Source organism: Mauremys reevesii, linkage group 10 (assembly GCF_016161935.1).
Source record: "Mauremys reevesii isolate NIE-2019 linkage group 10, ASM1616193v1, whole genome shotgun sequence".
NCBI lineage: Eukaryota > Metazoa > Chordata > Testudines > Geoemydidae > Mauremys > Mauremys reevesii.
Window position 1 is genome coordinate 90,587 of NC_052632.1, and position 23,933 is coordinate 114,519.

At 44.5% G+C, this 23,933-nt stretch overlaps 1 protein-coding gene across 6 annotated transcripts in view; it reads right to left on the reverse strand.

Moving 5' to 3' along the window:
* IQGAP1 (IQ motif containing GTPase activating protein 1) overlaps positions 1-23,933 on the reverse strand; it is a 206,228-nt gene that overhangs the window by 34,286 nt on the left and 148,009 nt on the right. For all 6 annotated transcript variants that reach the window (XM_039492768.1, XM_039492767.1, XM_039492766.1 and 3 more), the window contains 6 exons: positions 22,158-22,298; positions 21,982-22,066; positions 18,795-19,027; positions 10,572-10,704; positions 10,079-10,181; positions 8,887-9,022 (listed from right to left, as the gene is read on the reverse strand). In XM_039492768.1, coding sequence (XP_039348702.1) covers positions 8,887-9,022; positions 10,079-10,181; positions 10,572-10,704; positions 18,795-19,027; positions 21,982-22,066; positions 22,158-22,298 — 831 coding nt within the window. The remainder of the gene's footprint in view (positions 1-8,886; positions 9,023-10,078; positions 10,182-10,571; positions 10,705-18,794; positions 19,028-21,981; positions 22,067-22,157; positions 22,299-23,933) is intronic.

Genomic DNA, 23,933 nt, shown 5'->3' on the forward strand with positions numbered 1-23,933 from the left:
TCCCCACCTGAACCCCATGGTGCTGAACAGTCAGCACATCACACCGTATATAAGGGAGTGCTGCCCTACAAACGTCTCAGGTCCTTCACCTGGACAGCAGAGTCCAAGCTGTGTAGAGAACTTTGAGGCAGAGTGGAAGGTGGGTGGGCAGTGGCAAAGTAAAGTGGCAACTCTCAAACAACCACAGTTACTATTAGGTAACTTTTCTTTCTCAAGTGCCTCTGTGCATTCCCACTCTTGGGAGATCCATGTTGACTGGACAGCTCATGAAAGGTGGGCTGAGGAACTCTCAATTAAATAAAGATTGTAGCACCACACACCCAGCATCAGAGTGGGATGCTAGTCTATGGTGAATATGTGGACTGAACTCCAAATGACTGCTCTACAAATCTCAGCAAGAGGATATGCCTTAAAACAGGCCAGATAGACAGCAGTAGCCCTCAATGAGCGAGTCCTTAAGCCTGCTGGAATGAGGACTTTGACTATGTTAAACATCTGATTGCATATGGTATCCTACTGTTCTTTTCCCCATCGGGTATACCCAGACACCTCCATCTACCCAAATGCCACAAAAAAACACGCTGAAACAAACAAATCAGCCATCCAAAACCAAAGAATGTCCTCTAAGCAGAATTTACCCTGAAAAGAGATACATCCTTTAGTCCTGCGGTATGTAAAAGGCCAGCCACGGAACCCTGTGAAGAGGGCCACTCATACCTGGAAGGCGCTCTGGATAGGAAAGAATGAAGATGGAACTCCTACAGGAGATGGAGATGGTGTGTTTTGGGTACTGTGGGGTGGTCTGTGTCTCCCTGAAATGGAGAGACCTATGCCAGAGGACTGGGGCACAGCTTTGGGCTGGAGGAAGATACATGCACCAGTTAGGCTAAAATTTGGAAAGTAAGCTTGACAACAAGCCTCGAAGAAGTAAAAAGTGAATAGAATGATGTAACAGTACACTGGTCACAGCGTGCGTGTGTGTCCCAGTGCACCTGTGTGATGAATGTGGGAATTTGCTGTAATATTTTTGCAAACGGTACACATCTCAGCTAACTGTCTGACTTTATTATTACCTGTCACAGAGTAGCTGGTCCCTCCTGTGGTGGGTCCTGGGACTAAGGGGCCAGGAAAGCTGCCCTAGGGTGGTTGCTCCAAGAAGAGAGCAGAGCTCACTGAGACTGGGAAACTGCTAGGAGCAGGAATGAAGCACAGAAAAGTTTAGTTCTGTCCAAGTAGAAGGCTAGACATCATTTGACATCTGTGCCTCCAGGGAAAAAACCACGTTAGACAAATGGTGCAGCCACATCATCACTTTGTCTTTGGAAAATCATGTAAAAGGAGGTTCTGCCATGAACGCAGTTTTTTGACATGAGAGGAAAGGGACAAGATGCTCGAGGCTCTAACAGAGGTCCCATCAGAGCTGCTAAGACCACGTTAAGGTCCTGCAAAGGAACCATTTCCCGCATGGGCAGATGGAGACAAAGAATTCCTTTAAAGAATCCTGCTACCATGGCATTGAAAAAATACCAATCTTTCATGAATGGGTGGTTGAAAAGCTGAGACTGCTGCCAGATGCACCTTCAACGAACTAAGGGTAAGACCAGACGACTGAAGATGCAGCAAGTACTCCAGGATGCCCTGGATACAAGCCAGCATTGGCTGAAATCCATGGGCCAGTGTCCACACAGAAAACTGCTTACATTTTGCTGAATAGGACATTCTGGTATAGAATTTTCTACTACTGAGTAGGACATGTTGAACAGCCACCAAACATTTCTCTCCCTCCTCATTCAACTACAGAGCAGCCATGCAGTAAGATGAAGGGAACTAAGCGAAGGATGCAAAATGTGACCATGATTCTGTGTGAGCAGGTTGGGATCAAGAGGAAGGGATATAGGATGCTGAACTGACAACACGAGAAGGTTGGTAAACGAACACTGCATTGGCCATGCCGACACAATGAGGATGAGGTTGGTCCAATCTGCTTTTAGCTTTAGGATAACCTGCAGAATGACTGGGATCGGAGAAAAAGCGTATAGGGAAGCTGAGTGACAGCTGAGGTGGAAGGTGTCAGTCAGGGAGCCTGCAGAACAGATGGCATTTCCTACTGTCCCTTGTAATGAACACGTCAATCTTTGAGATGGTCCAAGTCATGAAAATGACTCGCAGAACACTGGGCTTCAGAGACCACTCATGACTCAGAGAAAAATTATTGCTGAGATGGTCCATGAGATGATTCTGGACTCCAGGCAAATTATTGGCTATTGGAATGATGATCTTGTCGATGCTATTGCAGTTCTGCATAATTGCCTTTTGACAGAGCACCCTGGATTGTGCTCCTCCTTGCCTGTTCACATAATACATCATGGTAGTACTGTTGGTAAGTATGTGGCCCACTAAGCCTCTGATGAGGTCTAGAAAAGCGTGACAGGCATTGTAGATGGTGTGAAGCTCCAGCACATTGTTATGCAATGGGGCTTCCTGCTCTGACCACAGACCCTGAACTTTCAGCAATCCCAAATGTGCTCCCCCAACCCATCAGGGAGGCATCGGTGAAAATAGTTCTGGTTGGTAAGGGCCAGATGAAGGGAATACCCTGACATACATTCCCCTGAACTGTCCACTAGTGCAAGGAGGCCAGGATCAACCTTTCTAAGCAGTGAAGATTGGATGGTCCAGTGTCTTGAGCCACTTTTGAAGAGGGCAGAGATGCAAACTGGCAAATTGAACCTGCATGCATGCAGAGATCTGGCCCAAGACCCTCAGGCACATCTGAACTTTTGTGGAATGCTGAGACTGCAGAGACAAAGGAGGTGAATCATCTGAAAATAGTAGATCAGGAAAAACTCTCTCTCTGAGTCTGAGTCTATTAGGGTCCCAATGAACTCGATTTCCTGAAGGGTACCAGTGTTGATAACCAATATTGTGTAGGATGATACCCAGATGGCCAAGTGAGCAGTGTAATGTGTATGTGATTAAGAACGTCTTCTCTGGACCTGACTTTTCTGACCTTAGTAGCTAGTTGTGCAGATATGGGAAGACATGGATTCCTTTCTTCCTGAGGTACACAGTCATATAGATGGCAAAACCCTGGGGTGGGGTGGGGAAGAAGACTGACTGAAAGGAAGGACTGTGTACTTACAATGGGAGTTCATCACAACGAACCAAAGTACGCCTCAGTTGTCACTGGTGTTGGTACCAAACTCAGCGGTGGTACCACAGCAACTGACAGTGCCAAGGTGGAGGGCAGAGAGTGCAGCCACAGTAACAACGGCAGTGCGAAGTGCAGCAGTGCTGGGGAATTTTCTGGTGCCAAGGTGGTTTCTTGTGGCAAGCTGGCACCAGCCTCGCTTCTAGGCTGTGGCAAGGGAGCACTGGGATGTGGTGCCGATGTACCCAAAGCTTCAGAAGCCCATCCAGACAGCAAGGCTGTGGGTGCCATAGCCCTGGAGAAGTCCTGGACCAAGGGAGAGCTCAGGACAGAAAGGCAGAGGAGGTCCACCGCTGCCTGATATGCCGCCAGCGTGGAAACAGTGGTGCTAGCATTGTCCTCTTCGGCACTAGACTTAATGGATGACACGGGGCCAGAATCGGAGTTGATGGTATGGGCCTCTTGCATCCCTACACGGTACTGGGGAGTGGTCAGAAGGACCTTCTCCATCCCGTGTGCCACAATAGCCATACACTTCTTCCTGGATGAGGAAAAGAGTCTCCACGAAACCTGGAGATGTCTCAATTGGTCTTATAAGACTTTTTCCTTGGCACACTTGATGGAGAGCAGCTTCTTCACTTCTTTGTAGAAGCATCAGTCCCAGAGTGCAAGCCAGTCCCACTGATCGAGGTCGACCTCCAATCCAACACAAGCCTCAATGCTGAAACAGGCCTCATGGCTTGCTCAAGAAGGTTCTGCTTCAGGCAAAGGGCTATAGCCACTAGAGTCTGTTTTGTGAATGATATACACATGGACACCGTTCTTTGAAGTGAGCCTTACCTACGCAGATCAAGCAGCTTGTGAGAGAGTCGTCTGGGATCGCTCACCCACACGACGGACAACATTTGAACCCTGGAAAAACACTTAACTAGACTAACTAACTAACACTAATGCTAAGGGTACTAACTAACTATATACAGCTAGAACTCTAGCTAAAGGATGAGGTGTTGTGAGGTTAGGAACCACAAAGAGCTCTGACTTCAGCCACAGGCAGTAAAAAGAAACTCAAGAGGGGTCAGGTTGACACTGTCTCAGATAGCATGGGGAGGGGTTATGGCCATGAGCACCACCTCCTACAGGTACAGCTAGACAAAATTATCTGGCTCTGGTGAGCTGGGCTTGCACATGCCTAAGTGGAATACACGGCAGCTTCTACTTGAAGATGGCATACATCAGTACCAATCCCCAGTTCAGATGGAAGACATCAGTTAAATAGTCTGGACTGAGACCAACTTGAGAGCAAAATTGGAGTGACTACAGTCAGTCTTCTGAGACCTCTCTCTTGGGGAAGGAGATGAACTAGAATGATCTCCTCTTCTTCTTGGAGAAAAGTCAGAGTCTGGCTGTGCACCAGCGGCTTGTGGCGGCACCAAAACCTTTTGAGGGGCCAGGTGATCTGAGGAGGATCCCGGCACTGATACAGTCTCATTGGTTGCTCTATAAAGGTGCTGCTTGAGGCATAAGTCTCTAGCCACACACGTTCTCTTTTTAAAGGATTTACAAATAGAATACTTTGTCTTAATATACCCCTCTCCCAGGCACAAGCACCTAGTATGGGGATAGTTACCCCACAGGAAGGACAGTGCTTAAAACCTGGCAAAGGCATCACACCAGGCAAATCTTACTATTCAACTGCTAACTAATCTATCAGAAGGGCGCTACCCGCAATAACTAACTATATACCAAAAAGAGGGGAGAAAACTCATGGACAGCAAAAAGAGTGTGAGGTAAAATACAACAGAATGCTCTGCTTCCAACTGCAGGCAATGAGAAGGAACTGAGGGGGTCAAGGCGGTGCTGCCCTTAAATAGCCATGGGAGGAGCTACAAGTGGCCTGAGGGTGAGAGTGTTGCACCATGGGGTACTGCTAAGCAAAGTTCTCTGGCTTCAGTATGCTGGATGCACACATATCTGTGTGGAATACATATCTGCAACCACTTGAACCATCTCTCCTTCTCTATGCTAAACCTAAGGATTTCCCAACTCTGTACTCCAGCTGACTGTTAAAACCTACTGTTTTTGAAAAGGCAGCCAGTGTCATTGCAGATACTTGCTGATGTGCATTGATCACTGAAGGGGTAAAATGTCCACCTAAGGTGGAATCACTGTTCAGAATTCACAGTGAGAAACATGGATGCTGGAGCCTGAAGGCCCCAGTTTATGTCCCCATTTTCAGAGGCAATGAAGGCACATGATCTACTCTTGTGGAAAAGTGTGACCCCCCTTTAGGGTCTGGCGCACTAAAAGGGTACTCCCAGAAGACTGTTTAAAGGCCAGAGCATAGCATAGACCCTCTTGTAGCCTGTAACTAATAAATTCCATCTATCATAAAAGCTGGATATAAGAGATTAATACCTGATTCGTAATAGGTAAAAGACAGCGTAAGATTTTAAAGCTGAAATGCAAGAAACCTACGGGTGTAGGCCTGTAAAATATTTAGCTTAGCCAAATTAGGCTTTAGGATAAGTTAGCCATATTTTAAAGCTAAATCAGCGTAAGTAAGTTGTTAATAAACCTGCTGAGTTTGTGTCTATGGTTGTAATACACTGATGTTTTGAAAATAACTGCTGAGTTTGGATACTAATGTCTACGAGAGATCAGTGAACATTACAAGATGACTGCTGGTAGCCGGGGTGAAATGTTAGAGACTTCCTTAAGGTAACTGCATGGTACTATAGTGATAAGATGATATAAATGCTAATGAATTAAAAACAGAACTATCCAATTGGCTTATCAGGTGAAAAGCCTCCCAGTAATTTTGGGTTAACACTCCCAAAGCTGGACATAAGAGGTTCAACCCTTATGCCTATTAAAAAGCTTTGGTGGGCATATGTGTAAGTTATTATAAATGGGGCCCAGCTCTATGACTGGAAGTTGTTGCTCCCTGGAGGTCATCATTTCTTGATCCTCAACAGGAGCCAGCCACCTCCACTCTAATTCAGGATTCCATCTGGATATGAGAGTATGAAAGAACTGGAAATACTGGTGCTGACCACTACTTTCTAACTAGTGAAATCTAGGTGACAGTTATATTAATTGGATTTGTCTATGTGATAAGGCTTTTAATAAAGATACATCTAATTACTGCCAGATGGGAAAAGTCCCTGCTTCAGGTATGTATCAGGGAAAAGGTCAACAGTAAGTAAGTGGGATCTGTATGTGGGAGGAGAGGAAATTAGATTGGAACAAGAGAGTCTGTTTGACGGATTTCAGTCCAAATTGAGGATTTTAAGTTGCAGCTAGGTAAAAGTACTGATTTTCAGAGATTTTCTTCATAGAATCACAGGATTGGAAGGGACCTCAGGAGGTCATCTAGTCCAACCCCTGCTCAAAGCAGGACCAATCCCCAGACAGATTTTTACCCCAGTTCCCTAAATGGCCTCCTCAAGGATTGAACTCAGCCCTGGGTTTAGCAGGCCAATGCTTAAACCACTGAGCTATCTGTTCCCCCCACCCCCCAGAAATAGCTCGCTAGAGTGCTATCAACAGAGAGGACTCCACCAGGTTCTGCCTTGCTGTTACCGGCAGTAAGATGGAACTAACGGAGGGTGGGGCTGCCCTGCCTTTTATACCCTCATATGGAAACACAAGGAAGCAGCACAGGGTGCAGGTGTGGCCCTGTTCTTGCATGCATGATGCACATACTTAACTATAGTGGGATCCATGCTGACACGAAGTTGAAGAAGAACTGGACATTCTGTGGCAGCTTCAAGTAAGTTCTCTATGTAAAGTGGTAGATTCTGCCCATTATGAAGGCTCCTTTATGTTGCTCTGGCAGCTGAAAGGGGACAGAAACAGCCCCCATCCCCAGAGTGCCATGGGAGAACTATGCCTCCAACAACACAGCCTCAACATAGGTGTGTGCCACTGGAGCAACTGAAACATTATTGCCAGCTCTCCCCATTTTATTGTAAGTAATGCAGTTTTGGTCCCAGAATCAAGAAGCCTCATGATGATGCAAAAAGCTCCAGGCTTAATTTAATTTTTACACCTGTCGAGGAGGAAAATCCCCTCTGACTGGCTGCCTTTTCCATTTCTTCATCTCTTGGGGAAGAAAGTCAATCAAACTTACAGTATCAAGCAGTCAGAGCTCATCCCTGTCTCTCAGGATCTGACAGAAGTTTTTGGGTAGAAGAAGAGGGAAGAGAAATAGGGCACACCACTTTCACAAGAAGGGAAGAGGAAGCCAAAAAAGATGGCTGCTGAGGGTGGCTCTGCTCCCTCCCCCACCCTTTTACAAATGGACTGGCTTCTCTCTGTTACTCCCTCTTCTTCTCTATCCCTGCAACACCAGGCCTAGAAAGGAGAGAAGAGGATCCTTGCTGCAGACGCCCCCTCAGTTTGGGAGGGGTTGTGAGTGAAGAGCCACCACTGCTGCAAAAGGAACAGAGGTTTACTGAGGGAGGGGGAAAAGGGAAGGGAAAGATATGGCTGGATGAACTGACTGAGGTAGCTATGGGGCAGATGTGAGGTCAAAGGGGACACAAAATTGATTTGGGAGTGAGGGTGCAGAGTTGATGTGCGGGGGACGACGACAATATAATTAACAGATGTATAGATGGGGGAACAAAATTAACTAACTAGAATTTTGAGAGAACGTGGAAAACCTCTGCACCATCAGGTAGCCCTTTAATACAAGTTTGTGTAATGTACTTTTTTAAGTTGGCAGGTATGGATTTTAGAGAAGCAAACTGAGCTAGAATCAAATCAATCAATGTGCATGTGTGACAATGAGCTAGTCCCAATCTCCTCACAATCATACATACTAAGGGGGAAAAGGGAAATTCAAAATCAGAAGAGATTAAAAATGTGATTTTTGTTTAAAGGAACCTCATAATTTTGAGGCCAATCTCATGTTTTGTGGTCTGACTAATGATATTTTAACTTTTGGGGTTTACAGTACTGCTAGAGCAGGTGATTGGCAGCTGTAGGGAAAACCCTGTAAATTACCACTTGTGTTCCCTGTTCCTGCAGCCTGCACCGCCTGAGAGGCACAGCAGAGAATCTGCCTTAAGGTTTTTACTGAATTCAATATGAAAGTAATGAATGCAACAGTACAGAATTTCTTGGGTAGAATTTAACATGTGAGTTAAGTATTACATATATTGCAGATTTCCCCTCCCCGAAATTTTCAATGTGTCACAAATTTTGTATTGGTAACACAGAACTGCACTGGAGAAGTGATCTAGGGGGTTTCTCTGCTAAAATGATCTGCTGTGAATTAGTTAACTATGTCCACAGTTAAAAATTGACGTAATTGGCTTCAGAATTAAAATGTACTCAGGATCAATAAAGGCCATTCACACACTTCAGAGCTCTTGTTTCAGACTTTGTACGGACACTATCAGACTTCACTGTATCAGTTACACTCAGCTTGTGTTTGGAAGGTTTTCTTCATAATCATGAAAACTGGAGACACTTTTTTTAAATGACAAACCTTAAATTCTCCAGTAATATGCTTTGGCAATGGGGTTTTCCTGGAACAAATTCAATGGCCACAAAATCTAGGGGCCCTGGATACAAGCTGTGTGCACTTAAACAGGCTTGGATTCATTTATTCTTTCATTTCCTGACATCACTGTTGCCTTTTTCTTCCCTCATAGTCCAACCCATAAAATTAATATCCTATCCCTTATTTAAGCGACGACTGCTATTGGCCATTACCCATCACTCACTTCAGCAGGATTGTCCTTGCATCCATTTCAGCATTCTCATCGCCAGGAACATCAAATTTATTAGTCAGTGTAAGAGAAACTTCAGTCTTTGCTAGCATCTCCTTGTTGGGGTCATTAATGTTACCAGACCCTTCCCCTGGGGTAGAAAAAGGAGAGGTGAGTTATCAATGAGAGAACCTACTTCCCAATGCCAGATGTGATGATAGTGACACAGGTTAGAATGTATTCAAACATTGTCATGGGCTGTTTGGGTCTGCAATATCTTCCTTCCAGCACCGTACAGAAAAACAATCAATTCATTTTTAAAGGACCTTTTACAGCCTATTTATGGGTTTTAAAAACATGTTCATCTTGCAAATACATAATTTAGGATTTCCTAACATTCCTCCTCCTTCAGCAAACTGATAGAAAATGGATACTAAAAAAATAAGATTTCATGTAAATTCAAGTTTTGGTGCCTCAGAGGTATACAAATCAGAGTGTGTGAGAGATAAATCTTGCATCTCAACCTGCCTTTCTACTGACAAGCTTAAATGTGACCTACCAAGGAAAAGAAATTCAGTTTGTGCCCTTTGTTGCTTCTTTGGCCTTATCTATACTAAAAGGGGTTTTTGGTATAGTTAGTAGAGATGCAGCTTGCATTGGCAAAAGAGTTCTTTTGCTAGTATAGCTTATAACAGTTCCCTGAATTAAATAAGCTATAATGGCAAAAGGACTTTTTTGGCTGATATGTCTACACTAAAGCATTTGCTGGTATAGCTAGCTATATCAATTACTGACACAGATATGCTAGCAATACTTTTAAGCGTAGACCAGTCCTTTATGTTGCATGAACGAGGACTGAAAGATTTGTCAATGTTTTTTCACATTAGAAATTCAGGTCCCTGGTGAGAGGGGAAGGTGTAAGAGAGAGAGGGTGGGGGAGAAATGAGGAAACCTGGTATGGTGGAAGGGGAGGCACACAGAGCCCTGGAGCTGGAGGAAAGGATTTGATACAGTGCCTCGCAGATTCATAGAACACAGACATGGAAAAGCCCTATGGGGTAAACTAGCCTAGCACACTGTAGGCTGCTGTTTATATAGCACCAATTCCCTCCCTAACCATGATTATTCTTTATAGTAATTTTTTTAAACCACACTTGAAGCTACTCAGAACATCACATCTCCCTCATGTAAAAGAAGAGCAGCTCACCTATCAGGGACTCAATAGTGGGAACTTCCCCCAGGTCATCCAGCAGCTCATGAATTGGATCATTGTGCTCAGGCGCAATCGCATCTTGATGATCTAAAAGCAACTAGATTAATACAAATATAAATAATAATTTAACTATTCCTCCTGTGTCTTGTTTCACCCAATTTAAGAATTTCATTATTTAGGCTGATATTCTTTGGAGAGAATTCCTCTCAGTTCATGAGATTCCCAGTGAAGATACTAGCAGGCAAATGTCTGGCATCGTCACATAAGACTTAAAGTATCAGATTACTTCACAAGAAAAAAATATTAAAAAGGCCATAAGCAGACAAACTACTGATCTCAACATTTTGACAGTTCAGAAGATATTGCCTTTTTTTAAACAATATCGTCAACATCCGAATTTGTTAAAGGATTCACATTAAACCAATCAGTAACAGATTGTTCAGAAGGGCCATTCTGCAAGAAAGAAATGTGACTAGTGTAGACTTACAGTGTGTGTATTGATGATTTCTCCAATGGAAATATAGATAACTGGTTTAGTGAGAGTCACCAAGTCAGAATATTCATCAACATTAAATTTATCCTGTAGTTCTGGAACCTCACAGGCAGCCTGAAAAAAACGTCTTCAGACAAAAAGAAAAAAGCATCAAACACAATCCCGCCAATCACAAGCACTAACATAACCAAGGTATTGGCTCCCTGTTATTTTCTCAAGCAGAGCTGTTCTTTGGAACTTTGGTACAATAACAGGAGGTTACTTACCTGTAATTGGAGGTTCTTTGAGATGTGTGGTCCATTTCTGTATTCCACTGAGGGGTTTACGTATGCACACTATAAGTCTGGAGCTGGAGAATTTGAAAGTAGTGTCCCTTGGTCCACGCACGTGCTCTGGCTCACCTTGTGGTTTCGTTCAAAGCGATAACGGGCAGAGCACACTGACTGTATCTCCAGTTCCTTCTCCATCCTGAACCAGACACATCCATAGCAGAGGGGAGGGAGGGCAGGAAGTGGAATGATGTTAGGGACCACACATCTCAAAGAACCTCCAATTTAAGGTAAGTAACCTCCGATTCTTCTTTGAGTGATGATCCCTACTGTATTCCACTGAAGGTGATTAGCAAGCAGTACTTAAGTCAGAGGAGGGTGTGAGGATGAAGATGGAACAGTCATGCAGACGACTGCCAGCCAAAGGAGGTATCTGCTGCCAGGTCCTGTACTAAGATGTGTGTTGCAAAGGTGTGCACAGAACTCCATGCGGTTGTTCTACATATGTCCTGGAGTAGGACATCCTGAAAGGAGGCTGTGGTTGAGGTCTGGACTCTTGAGGAAAGGGTCTGTACCCCACTAGGGGAAGGCAGGCAAGCCAGATAGTTGATAGCAAAATGTAATGCAACACAAAATCTACTGGATGGAGATTGCCTGACCCCTAAGTCTTTCTGCTAGTGCAACAAACAGTTTGGGGGGCTTTCTGATGAGTCTTGTCCTTTGCAGGTAGAAGGCCAAAACCTGTTGGCTGTATAGGGAATAGAGTTGTTGTTCCTCAGCAAATGTGTGTGGCTTCGGGAAGAAAACAGGTAAGTGAATGGATTGATCAATGTGAAACTGGGAGATTACCTTTGGCAGGAATTTGGGATGCAGGCACAAGACGACTTTATTTTTATGGAATATTGTGAAGGGCGAGGGAGGGTCTGCCATCATGGTCCCAAGCTCACTGACCCTTCTTGCAGAAGTCATAGCAATAAGGAAGGTGACTTTCATTACATGGAGCATGATGCCAACGGTTCGAAGGGTGATTTCATTAGTATAGATAGAACTATATTCAGATCCCACTGCAGAGTGATGGTTTGGATGGGTGGGAAGGTTCTGATGAGGGCCTTCCAAAACAGTTAATAGGTGTGTGAAGACAGTGCTCTTCTACAGAAGGGTGGAATGCGCTAATGGCTGCTAGATGGACTTTCAGAGAATTGAGGGCAAGACCCGATGCCTTCAAGGACAGGAGGTAGTCAAGGAGGAGGGAAATCCCCATCCATTCTGGGGAAAGTTCCTTTTGTTGGGCTCAGGAAGTGAAACATTTCCACTTGGCCCTGTAACTGTGTCTAGTGGATTCTTTCCTGCTGCAGGAGAGGATGTCTTGCATAGCTGAGGAACAGGCCCATTCTAGAGTAGATGCCCATCCAAATACCATTCTCTAAGGTGGAGTGCCTATGGATTGGGATGTCTGATTTCACTGTTGCATTGCACTAGCAGATCAGGGAAGATTGAGAGGGGAACTGGTGGACAGGTTGACATACATAGGAGGTTGGGAAACTAAAACTGTCAGGGCCAGCAGGGCGTGATCAGAATGACGATCACTCTGTCTCATCTGATCTTACAGAGTACTGGAGGCAGTACAGGTAGAGGAGGGAAGGCGTAATTGATTTGGTCTGACCAGATGAGTACGAGAGCATAGCCCTGAGAGTGATGACCAAGACCTGCCCTGTAGCAGTTTGTGTTGAATCTGCTGTTTATGTGGGAGGTGAAGAAGTCTTTGGTAGGTATCCTCCATCAGTTGAAGATGGAGCAAAGTATGAAGTCATGGAGTTCACATTCATAGTCAATTGCAAACTGCCTGCTTAGCGAGTCCACAATCACATTGTGTGTCCCTGGGAGATAGGCTGCAGACAAGAGGATATGGTGGGTGATGCACCAATTCCAGAGATTGACCACTTCTGCACATAGAGCAGTTGATCTCGTGCCCTTGTTTGTTGATGTAGACAACAGTGGTGGTATTGTCCAACATGATAAGAACATGATGGGAACAGATGAACGGGAGAAAGGCTTGGCATGCTTTTCTTACAGCTCGGAGTTCCAGGATGTTGATGTGCCTCCTGAATTCCCAAGGAGTCCATGCTCCCTGTGTTATGTGATTGCCCATGTGTGCTCCCCTGCCTACAAGGGATGCATCAATGATCATCTTGTCTGGGGAGGAGGAGAGGAAGGGAACCCCTGTGCAGACATGACATGGGTCCATCCACCACCAGAGAGATGAGAGCACCCTGGGGAGGACTGACAACATGAGGTCCATGGTGTGATGTTTGGGCAAGTAAACATATCTGGAGGCAGTGAAGATGGAGCTGAGCAAAGGTGGTGACTTATGTACACAAACCATGTGGCCCAGGAGGGACAGACAAGTCCTGGCTGGGACATAAGGATTGTTGATGATGTGAGTTATGAGTTCTCACAGTGTCTGGAACCTGTTACCTGGTAGATAAGCCAATGCTGTGACTAAGTTGATGGTGGGACAAAAGAAGATTCAAGGGATGAAAGAAGGTCGAGCAGCTTGGAAGTTGAAACTTGGGCTTTGTGTCTGGACCATGCAGCTAGGAGCCTGTGGGCCAGATGGATATCGATGTGAAAATAAGCGTCCTGCATATCAAGAGCTGTAAATCACATGCCTTTTTTTCGGGATGGGATGATTGCTGCCAGTGTGACCATATGAAACTTGGGCTTGCAAATGAAGTGGTTGAGGTGACAGAGGTCCAGAATTGGTCTCCACCCACCTTTCTTCTTGGGTATCAAGAAGTAAGCAGAATAGAACCCAGTTCCTTGATATTCTGGGGGAATGTGTTCTACCATTCCTCGTTGCACTAAGGAGTTCACCTCTTGGGTGAGGATGCTGTCATGAGAGTGGTCCATGAGGAATGACTGGGGGGCTTTGGAGGAGGTAGCATGATGAATTTGATTGTATAGCCATGATGGATTATGTTCAGCACCCATTTGTCAATTGTTATCACACTCCAAGCTTGGAAAGAGTGTGGTAGATGATCCCCAAAGGAGGTAGAATGGTTGTAAGGTGGTAGACAAGATGGTTGGCAGCTCTTGAGGTTGACTCAGAAATATCTTTTAGTTGTGGATTGCAGCTGCAAGGTGGAAGTGTGTGAAGGTGGGGGTCCCAGAGGGTGGGATCTCTGGGTTTTGTGTCACTTCCTTGGTGGCTTATAAGGTCGCTGATGGCAAAATTGGAGGGATCAGTAGCATTGAGTGGGTGGCAGGCAATGGAACTTGCACTTCAGAGCAGGGGTGTAAATACCCAGAGAGTGAAGGGTTGGTCTGGAGTCCTTGAGGGCACGTAGGCAAGCATCCATCTTTTGATTAAAAAGATGGGGCTCATCAAAGGGGAGGTATTCAATAGTGTTTTGCACCTCCCAAGGGAAATCGGAGGAGTGGAGCCACGATTCCCTACGAATAACTATAGCCATAACCATAGCTCTGGAAGAGGTACCTGCTGCATCCATCGCCAGCTGGAGTGTTGTTCTGGCCACCAGTTTCCCTTTCGAAATCATTGCCTGGAAACGAGTCCAGTCTTGTTGTGGGAGTCAGTCAGCTGTAATTCAGGAAATCATATTTGGCCTGATAGTTCAAAATCCTGAATTGGAGACTGGCAGAGGACAGAACCTTATACCCCAAAAGGCCCAAACGCTTGCCCTCTTTGTTGGATGGTGTGGAGCGCAGGTGTTGTTGTCTGGCTCGTTCAGTTGCTGCTTGGACCACCAGAGAGTTCGGGAGAGGGGGGTGAGAAGAGAAACTCAGACCCCTTAGCCAGAGCATAATATATTTTTTATGCCCCTCTGAGGGTAGGCCTGCATATGGTTGGTGTGTGCCATACTGTTTCGGCTGGTTCAAGAATGGCATTGTTAATTAGACAATGTGATGCTGATGAGTGGAGAATATCGAGGAATTTATGCTGGGTATACTGAATTTCCTCTAGGGGAATGTGGAGTTTCCCTGCAACTCTATGCAGTAGAACTATAGGGTTAGAAGGGACTGAAAGGGTCATCTAGTCTAACCTCTTGCCAAGATGCAGGATTTGTAGTTTCTGAAATTGCCTAAAGTGGTCCGGAGCCAAAGGGGATGCTGTAGCCACTGCTTCGTACAGTGAAGAGGAAGGGAATCTCTCCAGTTATGGTGACACCCAAGATGGGCTGAGGGGTTCCTCCTCCAGCAATGGATACAAATGCCTGCTAGAAAGAGCCCTCAATGGGGAGGCAGGTGAAGGCTCCCTTGTGGATCAGCCAGGTTCTGAGGGGGGGGTATTGGGACAAGGACTCCCAATAAAGCCAGCAGTCTGGATCCCGAGGGTCTTGAAGTGGTCCCCATGGCATAGGGAACCAGTGGCTCCATGGTGGTTGGAGAGGAAGTTATTGTCAAGATCTGGACCGCCTTTGTAAGTACATGTCCGGTTGGCACAACACTGATAATCCCTCTCCAGTGTCCAACTTATCAGAGGATGAGAAGACGACTCTAGTTTCATCAGTAGTACCGTCGAGCCAGGAGTGCACAGACCACCGAAGCAGGACGTGAGGGGTCTCACAATAGTTTCATATCATGAGGGGAAGAAATAGTCTCTCTAGAGGTAGTGGGTCCCAACAAACGCAGTGATCCTGGTTCTGCTAAAGCAAAGACATCCTGGAGCTCAAACACCTTTCCCAATCTCCCTGGTGTTCAGGGTACCCTCTCTTTACTTGGAACTAGTGGTGGTGCTGTGGACTTCCCAGGAGTGGGCAGATCCCGCATCTTATGGGAAGCCAGTGTTGATGGTACCGTGTTCCAGTACCTGGGACCGCCGGATCCCCTTGCTTGTGGGACTTTTTGTTCTGTCTACGTGGTTTAGAGTGCACTCTGTATCCATGGCTCGAACTAGTGGAAGAAACATCCACATTCTTAGTTTTTGAGGAAGACTTATTCTCATGCTTATGGGCATGCTTCCTTACCTTCTGAGGAGGCTCCAGCATGGGGTCCATAATGGTGGTACCATTGGTGCTGGATTCACTCTTGGTAGCAGGAGGTGCACTCTTCGCTGTTTCAGGCCGACGTACAGGGGTTGGTCCCTGGCCCAAGTCTGAGTGAGGCCTCATGGAGACTTCAATAAGGTGCTTCTGAAGGCAGAGAGCACAGCTTTCTCAGGTACAGCTGGGGAAGGACTGGCTGATACTACACCTGGATGCAATGTGGGCTTCTCGCAAGCAGTAGAGACAGCATTGGTGTTCGTTGCTGACCGAGAAATGCAGGCAGGAGGCACAGAGTTTCAAGCCTGGGGTCCTGGGCATAGTATGGCACCCGAGCGAGGGTATGGGAGGTGGGGGGAGGCAGGGGAGAGGGTAGACAAATAAACCCTAATCACTAAAACTACAAGAACTATGATAAAACAGCTATAAAGTACTATAAAACTCTACAATTCTAAGAACTATTTACAACAATATATTTAAAAGGTGCCTCAGAGACGAGGACACTACTGAAAGTTCTGACTTGGAACATGCGGCGGTGAGAAGGAACTGGAGACGCTGTCAGTCCACCCTTTATCATCTCAGATGAAACAACGAGGCACGCCAGGGCGCATGCATGAACCAGCGAACACTACTTTCAAATTCTCCGGCTCCAGGTGTGCATGCATAAACTCTTCAGTGGAATACAACAGGGACCATCACTTGAAGAAGAAGGTATGTTGGTGTTTGTGGGTCAACTTTAGTACATGATGTGAAGGTACATAGGATATGCTAATGTGTTTTCCCCAGTATCTGCTGGACAGGTGCTACCCTGCATCTCTAGTGGCCTTGTTTACACATCCAACGGGGAGAGAAATTCTGTGGTCATGAAACTGAAGAAAGCAGAGGCAGTCTGGTTCTATCAGACATTATTACTATTATTATAGGGGAAGGAGATGTGACCCCCTATATTTCAGTTGTCTAGCACTTTCCATTATAAAAAATGGTAATCTTTTCTTGAACAGCTTTAACACCACCATAGTGTGTAGCAAGACTTTGAAATTTGACAGGGGACAGTTCTGGGACCAGGGAGGTGCCTTTTATTGACCTATAAATGTGTTCAGATTTGGCAGTTATAAACTGTTGAAAATCATCATTGCTCATCTGTATTTCACAGTACAGCTTGAATTTGGCTTGTGCTAACACCCTTCAAGGGTCCATTAGTACTGTGCACAAACAGTGCCCCAGTGCCTCACTTCAGTACTCCACACACAGAATAGAACCTCTGGGGCGATACATTCAAAAAATAATTGATCATCTATTCTTTTCTTCCTCTGATGCCTCCCATCAAAATACCTTTTTGTCTACAGTAAGGTGTATTGTACTGGGAGCCAGGAGATCAAAAGTTCTAGACTGACTTTTTCTGATTGGTATTAATTCTGTACTCTTCATAACCCTTATTAAGCAAGGCCTTATAAATAGACAGATTACTGAAACTGACAACACAACCCAAATCTCTAATATGCCAATCCCAAATCCCATCAATTTAGCCACATTGCCTCTCAGAAAAAACCTGCCAGATATTTGTCCTTGCTATGTGGTCTGTAAAATGGGGCTATTCATTCATCTCCCCATAGGAATTACGCATCTGCCTCCAATGGCTGGTTCACATAGGATAATGGACTGTTCTGGTAGCCAGCTAGTGCAGTTATCTCTGTACAGAAAGAGGGAGTCTGTGGTGCCATGCTTCAGATTAAGGGGTCCAAGCTGATGACGCATAATGGGGGTGGCCTTCACAGTTACAGAGAACAGAATTTGTGTTTGCCATTTTCCTTTAAAAAAATATCCACCTAGGACAGGGGTCCCCAATGCGGTGCCCGCAGGCGCCATGCCGCGCCTGGGGGCATCTCAATTCACCTGCGTCCTGGCCAGCGGTCGAGCATCTGCCAAAATGCCGCAGAAATTTGGGGACCACTGACCTAGGATATTACATACATTAAAAATGTTAATAAGGTTGCAAAGTCAAGCACTCAAAAGTTGGGAAATGCTATGCTACAATTAAGTAGTCTTACTTCATCTTCCTTTTGCGTTGTGATACAGTTTTTAATTACATGAATACATGCTATTTTCCACTAGACCACTGCTGTATTCAGGGCATGTTTCTTTTTATCCTCACTGATTATTTACTGTATGGCCCCATGCCTTAGTTACGCTGTCCAAACCCTGTAATGAATATAAATTAAATTTCCTCATGGGCTTTATGGTGCTCATTTCCATAATATCAGAGTGCTTCACAAATATTAGTGATTTTATCTTCCCAACTCTCCTGCAAGATAGGAGAGTATTATTATTCCATTTTATTGGCAGGAAAATTGAAATAGGTCAACAAAGTGACTTCCCTAATGCCACAAAGTGAATCACTGGTAGAGGCAGGATTACAATTCAGGTTCTCCTGACTGCCAACGGTGCTCATTACTTCCTCACATGATAAGGCAGTGTGGTCTGAAGGGGTCATATGGAAAAATTGTACATGATCATGTAATGCAAGACAGTATCATAATAAATACACACAAGGGCAATGTTAATTGTAGCATCTCCTAACTTTAGAGTGCTTGATCTTTCAACCTTAATAACATACTTATAACCTAATTTGCTGTATACAGTATATAATCCATAACACAAATAAAAGCTTTGTGTAATGGCAGTTAAGTCTGATTCAGGGCACAATCTTCTGACCGATTCCTTTAAAAGAAAGGAAATGGCAAGTTAAGGGAAGAGGTTCCAGCATTTCTTGCCACCTTCAGGGTGCCTTGGATCCAGACCTTCAAATGCAATCACTGACACTTTCAACAGACTGCACATTTAAGAGACTGAACCAGTTCAAATTCAGCAAGTAGCCCAAAAATTACCTTTATTTATTTGCAATATGGCCCTTCTCCTTACTTCCCAGCCTATTAACTGGGATCTCCTACCTGAATTTCTGATAGGACTGAGAGAGATATTCATTAATGATGCTTAGGTGAGCATTGTCTCCCATGAACATCTTATTGGATGCAGCATGCTGTAACATCTTTGCAATGGAACCAAGGTTTCTGCGCTGGTCTGTAGTCAGCTGACCTCCAGCTGAAAGGTCAATGATGTCAAATGCATCTGGAGCAACAATAGCTGGGTTCATGTAGCGATAATACAGTAAGTTGCCAATGATCTGGGAAAAGTTGAGCAGAGAAGTATGTCAAGAGGCAGTGACACAGGCTCTGGCTGGGCTCTATATACTCTGCTTTGACAAATTATTATTATTTGCATCAGACACAGGCTCCAGTTCAGGATTGAAGCCTTACTATATTGGGTGCTATACATACATACTCTAGCAGATAGCCCCTGCCCCCAAAGAATTTACAGATTATATAGGAATAAGATGCAATAGGATGTTAATCATGATGGAAGCGGGAAGGAGAAGACAAGGGTATTAGCAACAGCAAGGCAAAATTGCAGATATTCTTAACTAAATGTACAATTTGTAGGCTATAATTTTTTTAAAACTGTATAAATAAGATATATGAATAAGTGCTATTAATGAGTTACTAATAGGCTGCTTACATAGTCATTATTGATACAGTGTTGTTGTAGCCATGTCCCAGGATATTAGAGAGACAGGATAGGTGAGGTAATATCTTTTATTGGACCAACTTTCTGTTCCAAACCTTGCCTCCCTCACTAACAGAAGTTGGTTCAATAAAAGATATTACTTCACCCACCTTGTCCCTTTACATGGTTATTAGCCAGTTTACCATGGGTATGAGAATAGAGGTGACACTTAAAGGATCTGAAGGAGGATAGAGTAGTGACTATGTAAACTGATTTGGGGAAGGCGTTCCATGCATAAAGGGCAGCATGGAAGAAAAGTTAGCAAAAAAAGTGAATGCCATCATTGGCAGAACAAAAGAATGGTGAGATGGGACAAGTAGGGGAAGTAAAATTGAGGAGAACCTTGAAGGCAAGGACCAAAGTTTGCATTTAATGTGGTGGAGACAGGAAGTCAGTGGACAGATCTGACGAGTAGTAATACTGGTGAAAAACGTATACTAATTTTCACACACTCCCTTCAGAATAATTCCTGAAGAAATCAACTGAAATTTTCCATAGAGATCTCAAGATAACCATGAATTAGCAAAACTGAGAAACCATTTCAACTCAGATGCCAGAAAAGTGAGAAAAGAAGATACTAGAAGGACTACTTGGTGAATTAGATTTTTACTATACAATACCAGGTTAAATGTAAAACAGCTAAAACCCTCAGAAAATGAAGACAACAGTTAATAAATATGTTGTCCATGTACTCATAGGCTTCCTTCTATCTTCATGTGACATTTAGCCAAAGATATTCCAGGGAAAGGGAGTTAAGACCCCACTAGCTATCCTGGAGCTGTATTCTCACAGTGTGTTCTGTGGCTTTCTGGTGAGCCATGGAACATTTCTGGTTGTTCTGGAGTGTTGTCATACATCATCATCTCCTGATTTCCAAGTGCTTCGATGTATGGAAGAGTCTAGATGCCTGAACAAACAGCTGAAATCAGAGAGTAACCAGCTTAACACTTCTACAATAGAACCACTTTCAGGGGTCAGACACACCAGTGGAACTTTTAAAAATAAAAGTACTTCCTTGGCATTATTTTTCCATGTAAGCAACTGCTGTAGGTACACCACGCTGCTGTGTGATCATTAAAGATAGTGAGGGCTGCAAACCTGGGAATGGGAAATGTGTCTGAGAGACACCCTCTTTATTAATACATGACCAAACTAAGAAAAAAAATGGAGAACTTTGTTATATGGGGCCACTTCTGTTCTTAAACATCTATTAATCATATGTGAGCATTAAGTCTACCACTGTAGCTTTGACTTTGCCATCTTTACGACTATATTGTTTCTACAGAGAGCAGGTTTAGGAAAGCCTAGGGAAAGTTGCAGCTTTCTCTCTAAATTTACAGTTGGAAAAAAAGTTAATTCACCTGCACAGAAAGTCTAGAATCGATGCTTCAGTGTGGGAAAGCACAGAACTAGAAGAGAGAAGAAAACAGCATTCAGATTTTTTTTTATAAAGTAGGAACAGAGCAGTTTAAAGAGACACTATCAGGTATGCTATGCTCTAAACCAGGGATCGGAAACCTTAGGCACGCAGCCTGTCAGGGAAATCCGCTGACGGGCTGGGACGGTTTGTTTACCTGCAGCGTCCGCAGGTTCGGCCGATCGCAGCTCCCACTGTCCATGGTTTGGTGTTCCAGGCTAATGGGGGCTGTGGGAAGCGGCGGCCAGCACATCCCTTGGCCCGCGCTGCTTCCTGCAGCCCCCATTTGCCTGGAATGGCGAACCGTGGCCAGTGGGAGCTGCGATCGGCCGAATCTGCGGATGCTGCAAGTAAACAAACCGTCCTAGCCTGCCAGCGGATTTCCCTGACAGGCTGCATGCCAAAGGTTGCCGATCCCTGCTCTAAACTTCGGGTTTGTTAATTAAAAAGGGGTCATGGAAATAAAAATGTTTTCATTATTATTATTTTTTAATTTCAACTAAAGAGTTTTGGAATTTTAAATGTGTCTGTAAGTCAAGCACTGCCACATTCATTCAATACTGAATGAAAACCAGGAAGTGATACTAATTAGACAGTAACAGCAGAAATGGTGAAAAGTGATGTAGTATATCCTGCTGTTGAAATACTGTGGGATGCTATTAGTAACACAGGTAAGGATATTGGAATTTTAATATACATTTTTAACCTGATGTTGTCTCTTTAAGAAAGAAAGATCTTGCTTCGATTGCTTCAGTAAAAACAAAGATTCACTTACTGGCAGAAACTGTACAGCAAGTCAAAGAAACCTGAAGGATCAAATGCCCAAAGGAAATTAAAAACAAGGCAGAAGCGACAGGATCCCTCCTTCTAAGCCCTGTACCATACACAATAACATTCACACACAACACAAAAGTCAGCTGGAATAGTTTATGTCCTTAATGAGAAAGCACTAAAATCTAAAAGATCATGCACATATTCCAGGGAGCAGGATGAAACATAGATCTGTCTCTGCAATAGCCAGGTTGGCTCTGGGTCTGATTTGCAATCATACACCCTACTCTTTGCCAAGAGGAGGGCAAAAGTATTGAAGTCCTTACCTTCAGCAACTCATCCTCACCAGCATCAGGAAATTTCTCATGTAGTGAATCTTTCAGAACCTTGGCAATGAAACGCATACCATAACTGTGAAAGAAACAAGAGAGCAAGCAAGACTCTGTGAGCATGAAATCAACAATAGTTTTCAGAAAGCAAGGGTACCGCTCATTGTACTCACGGGATTTTATCCACTGAGCTGACGATGGCTGACAGGAACTTGTCTGTCACTGTCCGCATGTTTTTGATGGATGCATCTAGGCGTGTCCTCACCTCTTCATGAGCCAGGGCTTGCTCAGGTGTAACATCATATGGCAACTTACTGTTAGACAAAACCCACAAGTGAATAAGGCCTGAGCATTCCTTTCAACACGGTGGTTGGGTGTCCTGTTTCCAACTATCAACTTGAACTGAAAACTGCCATTTAGCCCTAATTTGCTTGGCTGGTAAGAAAATATGGTTACTTATCTCAAAGAATACTACAGTTACGCAGAGTGTGTTGGCCACACAGATTCAATTCTGTCCCCCAGCAGTAAGATATTAACGTCTTTTTAATAGCAGTGTCTGTTGGGGCCATGCCTGCGCCACTGGAGCCCTTGTGATCTCTGTAACTGAGGGTATCAGGGGTGCGGTAATGTTAAGCACCTCTCTGTTTCTTCATCAAGTGTCAAGACCTGGAATTAATGGTTGTATGGGTGTTAAGTGCTGCTGTACAGACCAAATAGAAAACCATCTAATTTAAACTCATAAGTTTGTCTCATGGACTGCTTCCTGCTCTGAGGTAAGATGTTAAGGACTGCTGTCAAGCAACTCTTCTTGGTGGACATCAGCCAGCCAGCATCCAGGCTGTCAAGTGCAGCAACTCTGGCTCTGAATGCAGGAGCTTGACATTGTTCTATGAGAGCAGGCCAGGCAGAATTAGTGAAGTGATTAGCCCCAAAAGCATCATCATCATCAGGTCTGAGTACCAGAACTGTTTGGCCAAGCTGGAGCTATTAGGATGATAGTCCCCAAGTTATGTCTGAGCTTTGCAGGGCCCTGGGGATCACAGGTATCTGTGGAAAAGTGTATATGAGGACTAGGGCCCATAGGATGAGGAAAGCAACTGTGAGGGATCCTGGACTCCCACCTTCTCTGAGCAGAACCTCTGGCATTCATTGTTGTGGCACATTGCAAACAAGACTATCATCAAGTATCTCCATTGGCAAAAAATTGTCCGGAGGCCTGAGGACTTGAGGGACTACTTGCGGCTCTCAGAAAGGTCTCTGCTGAGCTGGTCCCCCAGGTTCTTGAAGATGGAGAGCTACCATGGTGACCTGGTGCTGAATACTCTCTGACCACAGACTCATGGCTTCCTGACACAGGAGAGCTGATTGGACCGCTCCTTGCCAGCTGATGTAATCATGGAATCCTACAGAAGTGTAGGATTGAAAGGGACCTCAAACAGGTCATCTAGTCCAGTCGCCTGCACTCAAAGCAGGACTAAGTAATAACTAAACCACTCCTGACAGGTGTTTGTCTAATCCGTTCTTAAAAACTTCCAATTATGAAGATTCCACAACCTTCCTAGCCAATATGTTCCAGCGCTTAACTACCCTGACCATCAGGAAGATTTTCCGAATGTCCAACTAAATCTCCCTTGCTGCAATTTAAGCCCATTGCTTCTTGTCCTATCCTCAGAGGTTAACAATTTGTCACCCTCTTCCTTGTAACAACCTTTCACATACTTGAAAACTTATGTCCCCCGAGTCTTCTCTTCTCTAAACTAAGCAAACCCAATTTTTTCAATCTTTCCCTATTGGTCATGTTTTCTAAACTTCTAATCATTTTTGTTGCTCACCACTGGATTTTTCCCCAATTTGTCCACATCTTTCTGAAACGTAACGCCCAGAACTGGACACTATGCTCCAGCTGAGGCCTTATCAGCATGGAGTAGATTGGAAGAATTACTTCTCGT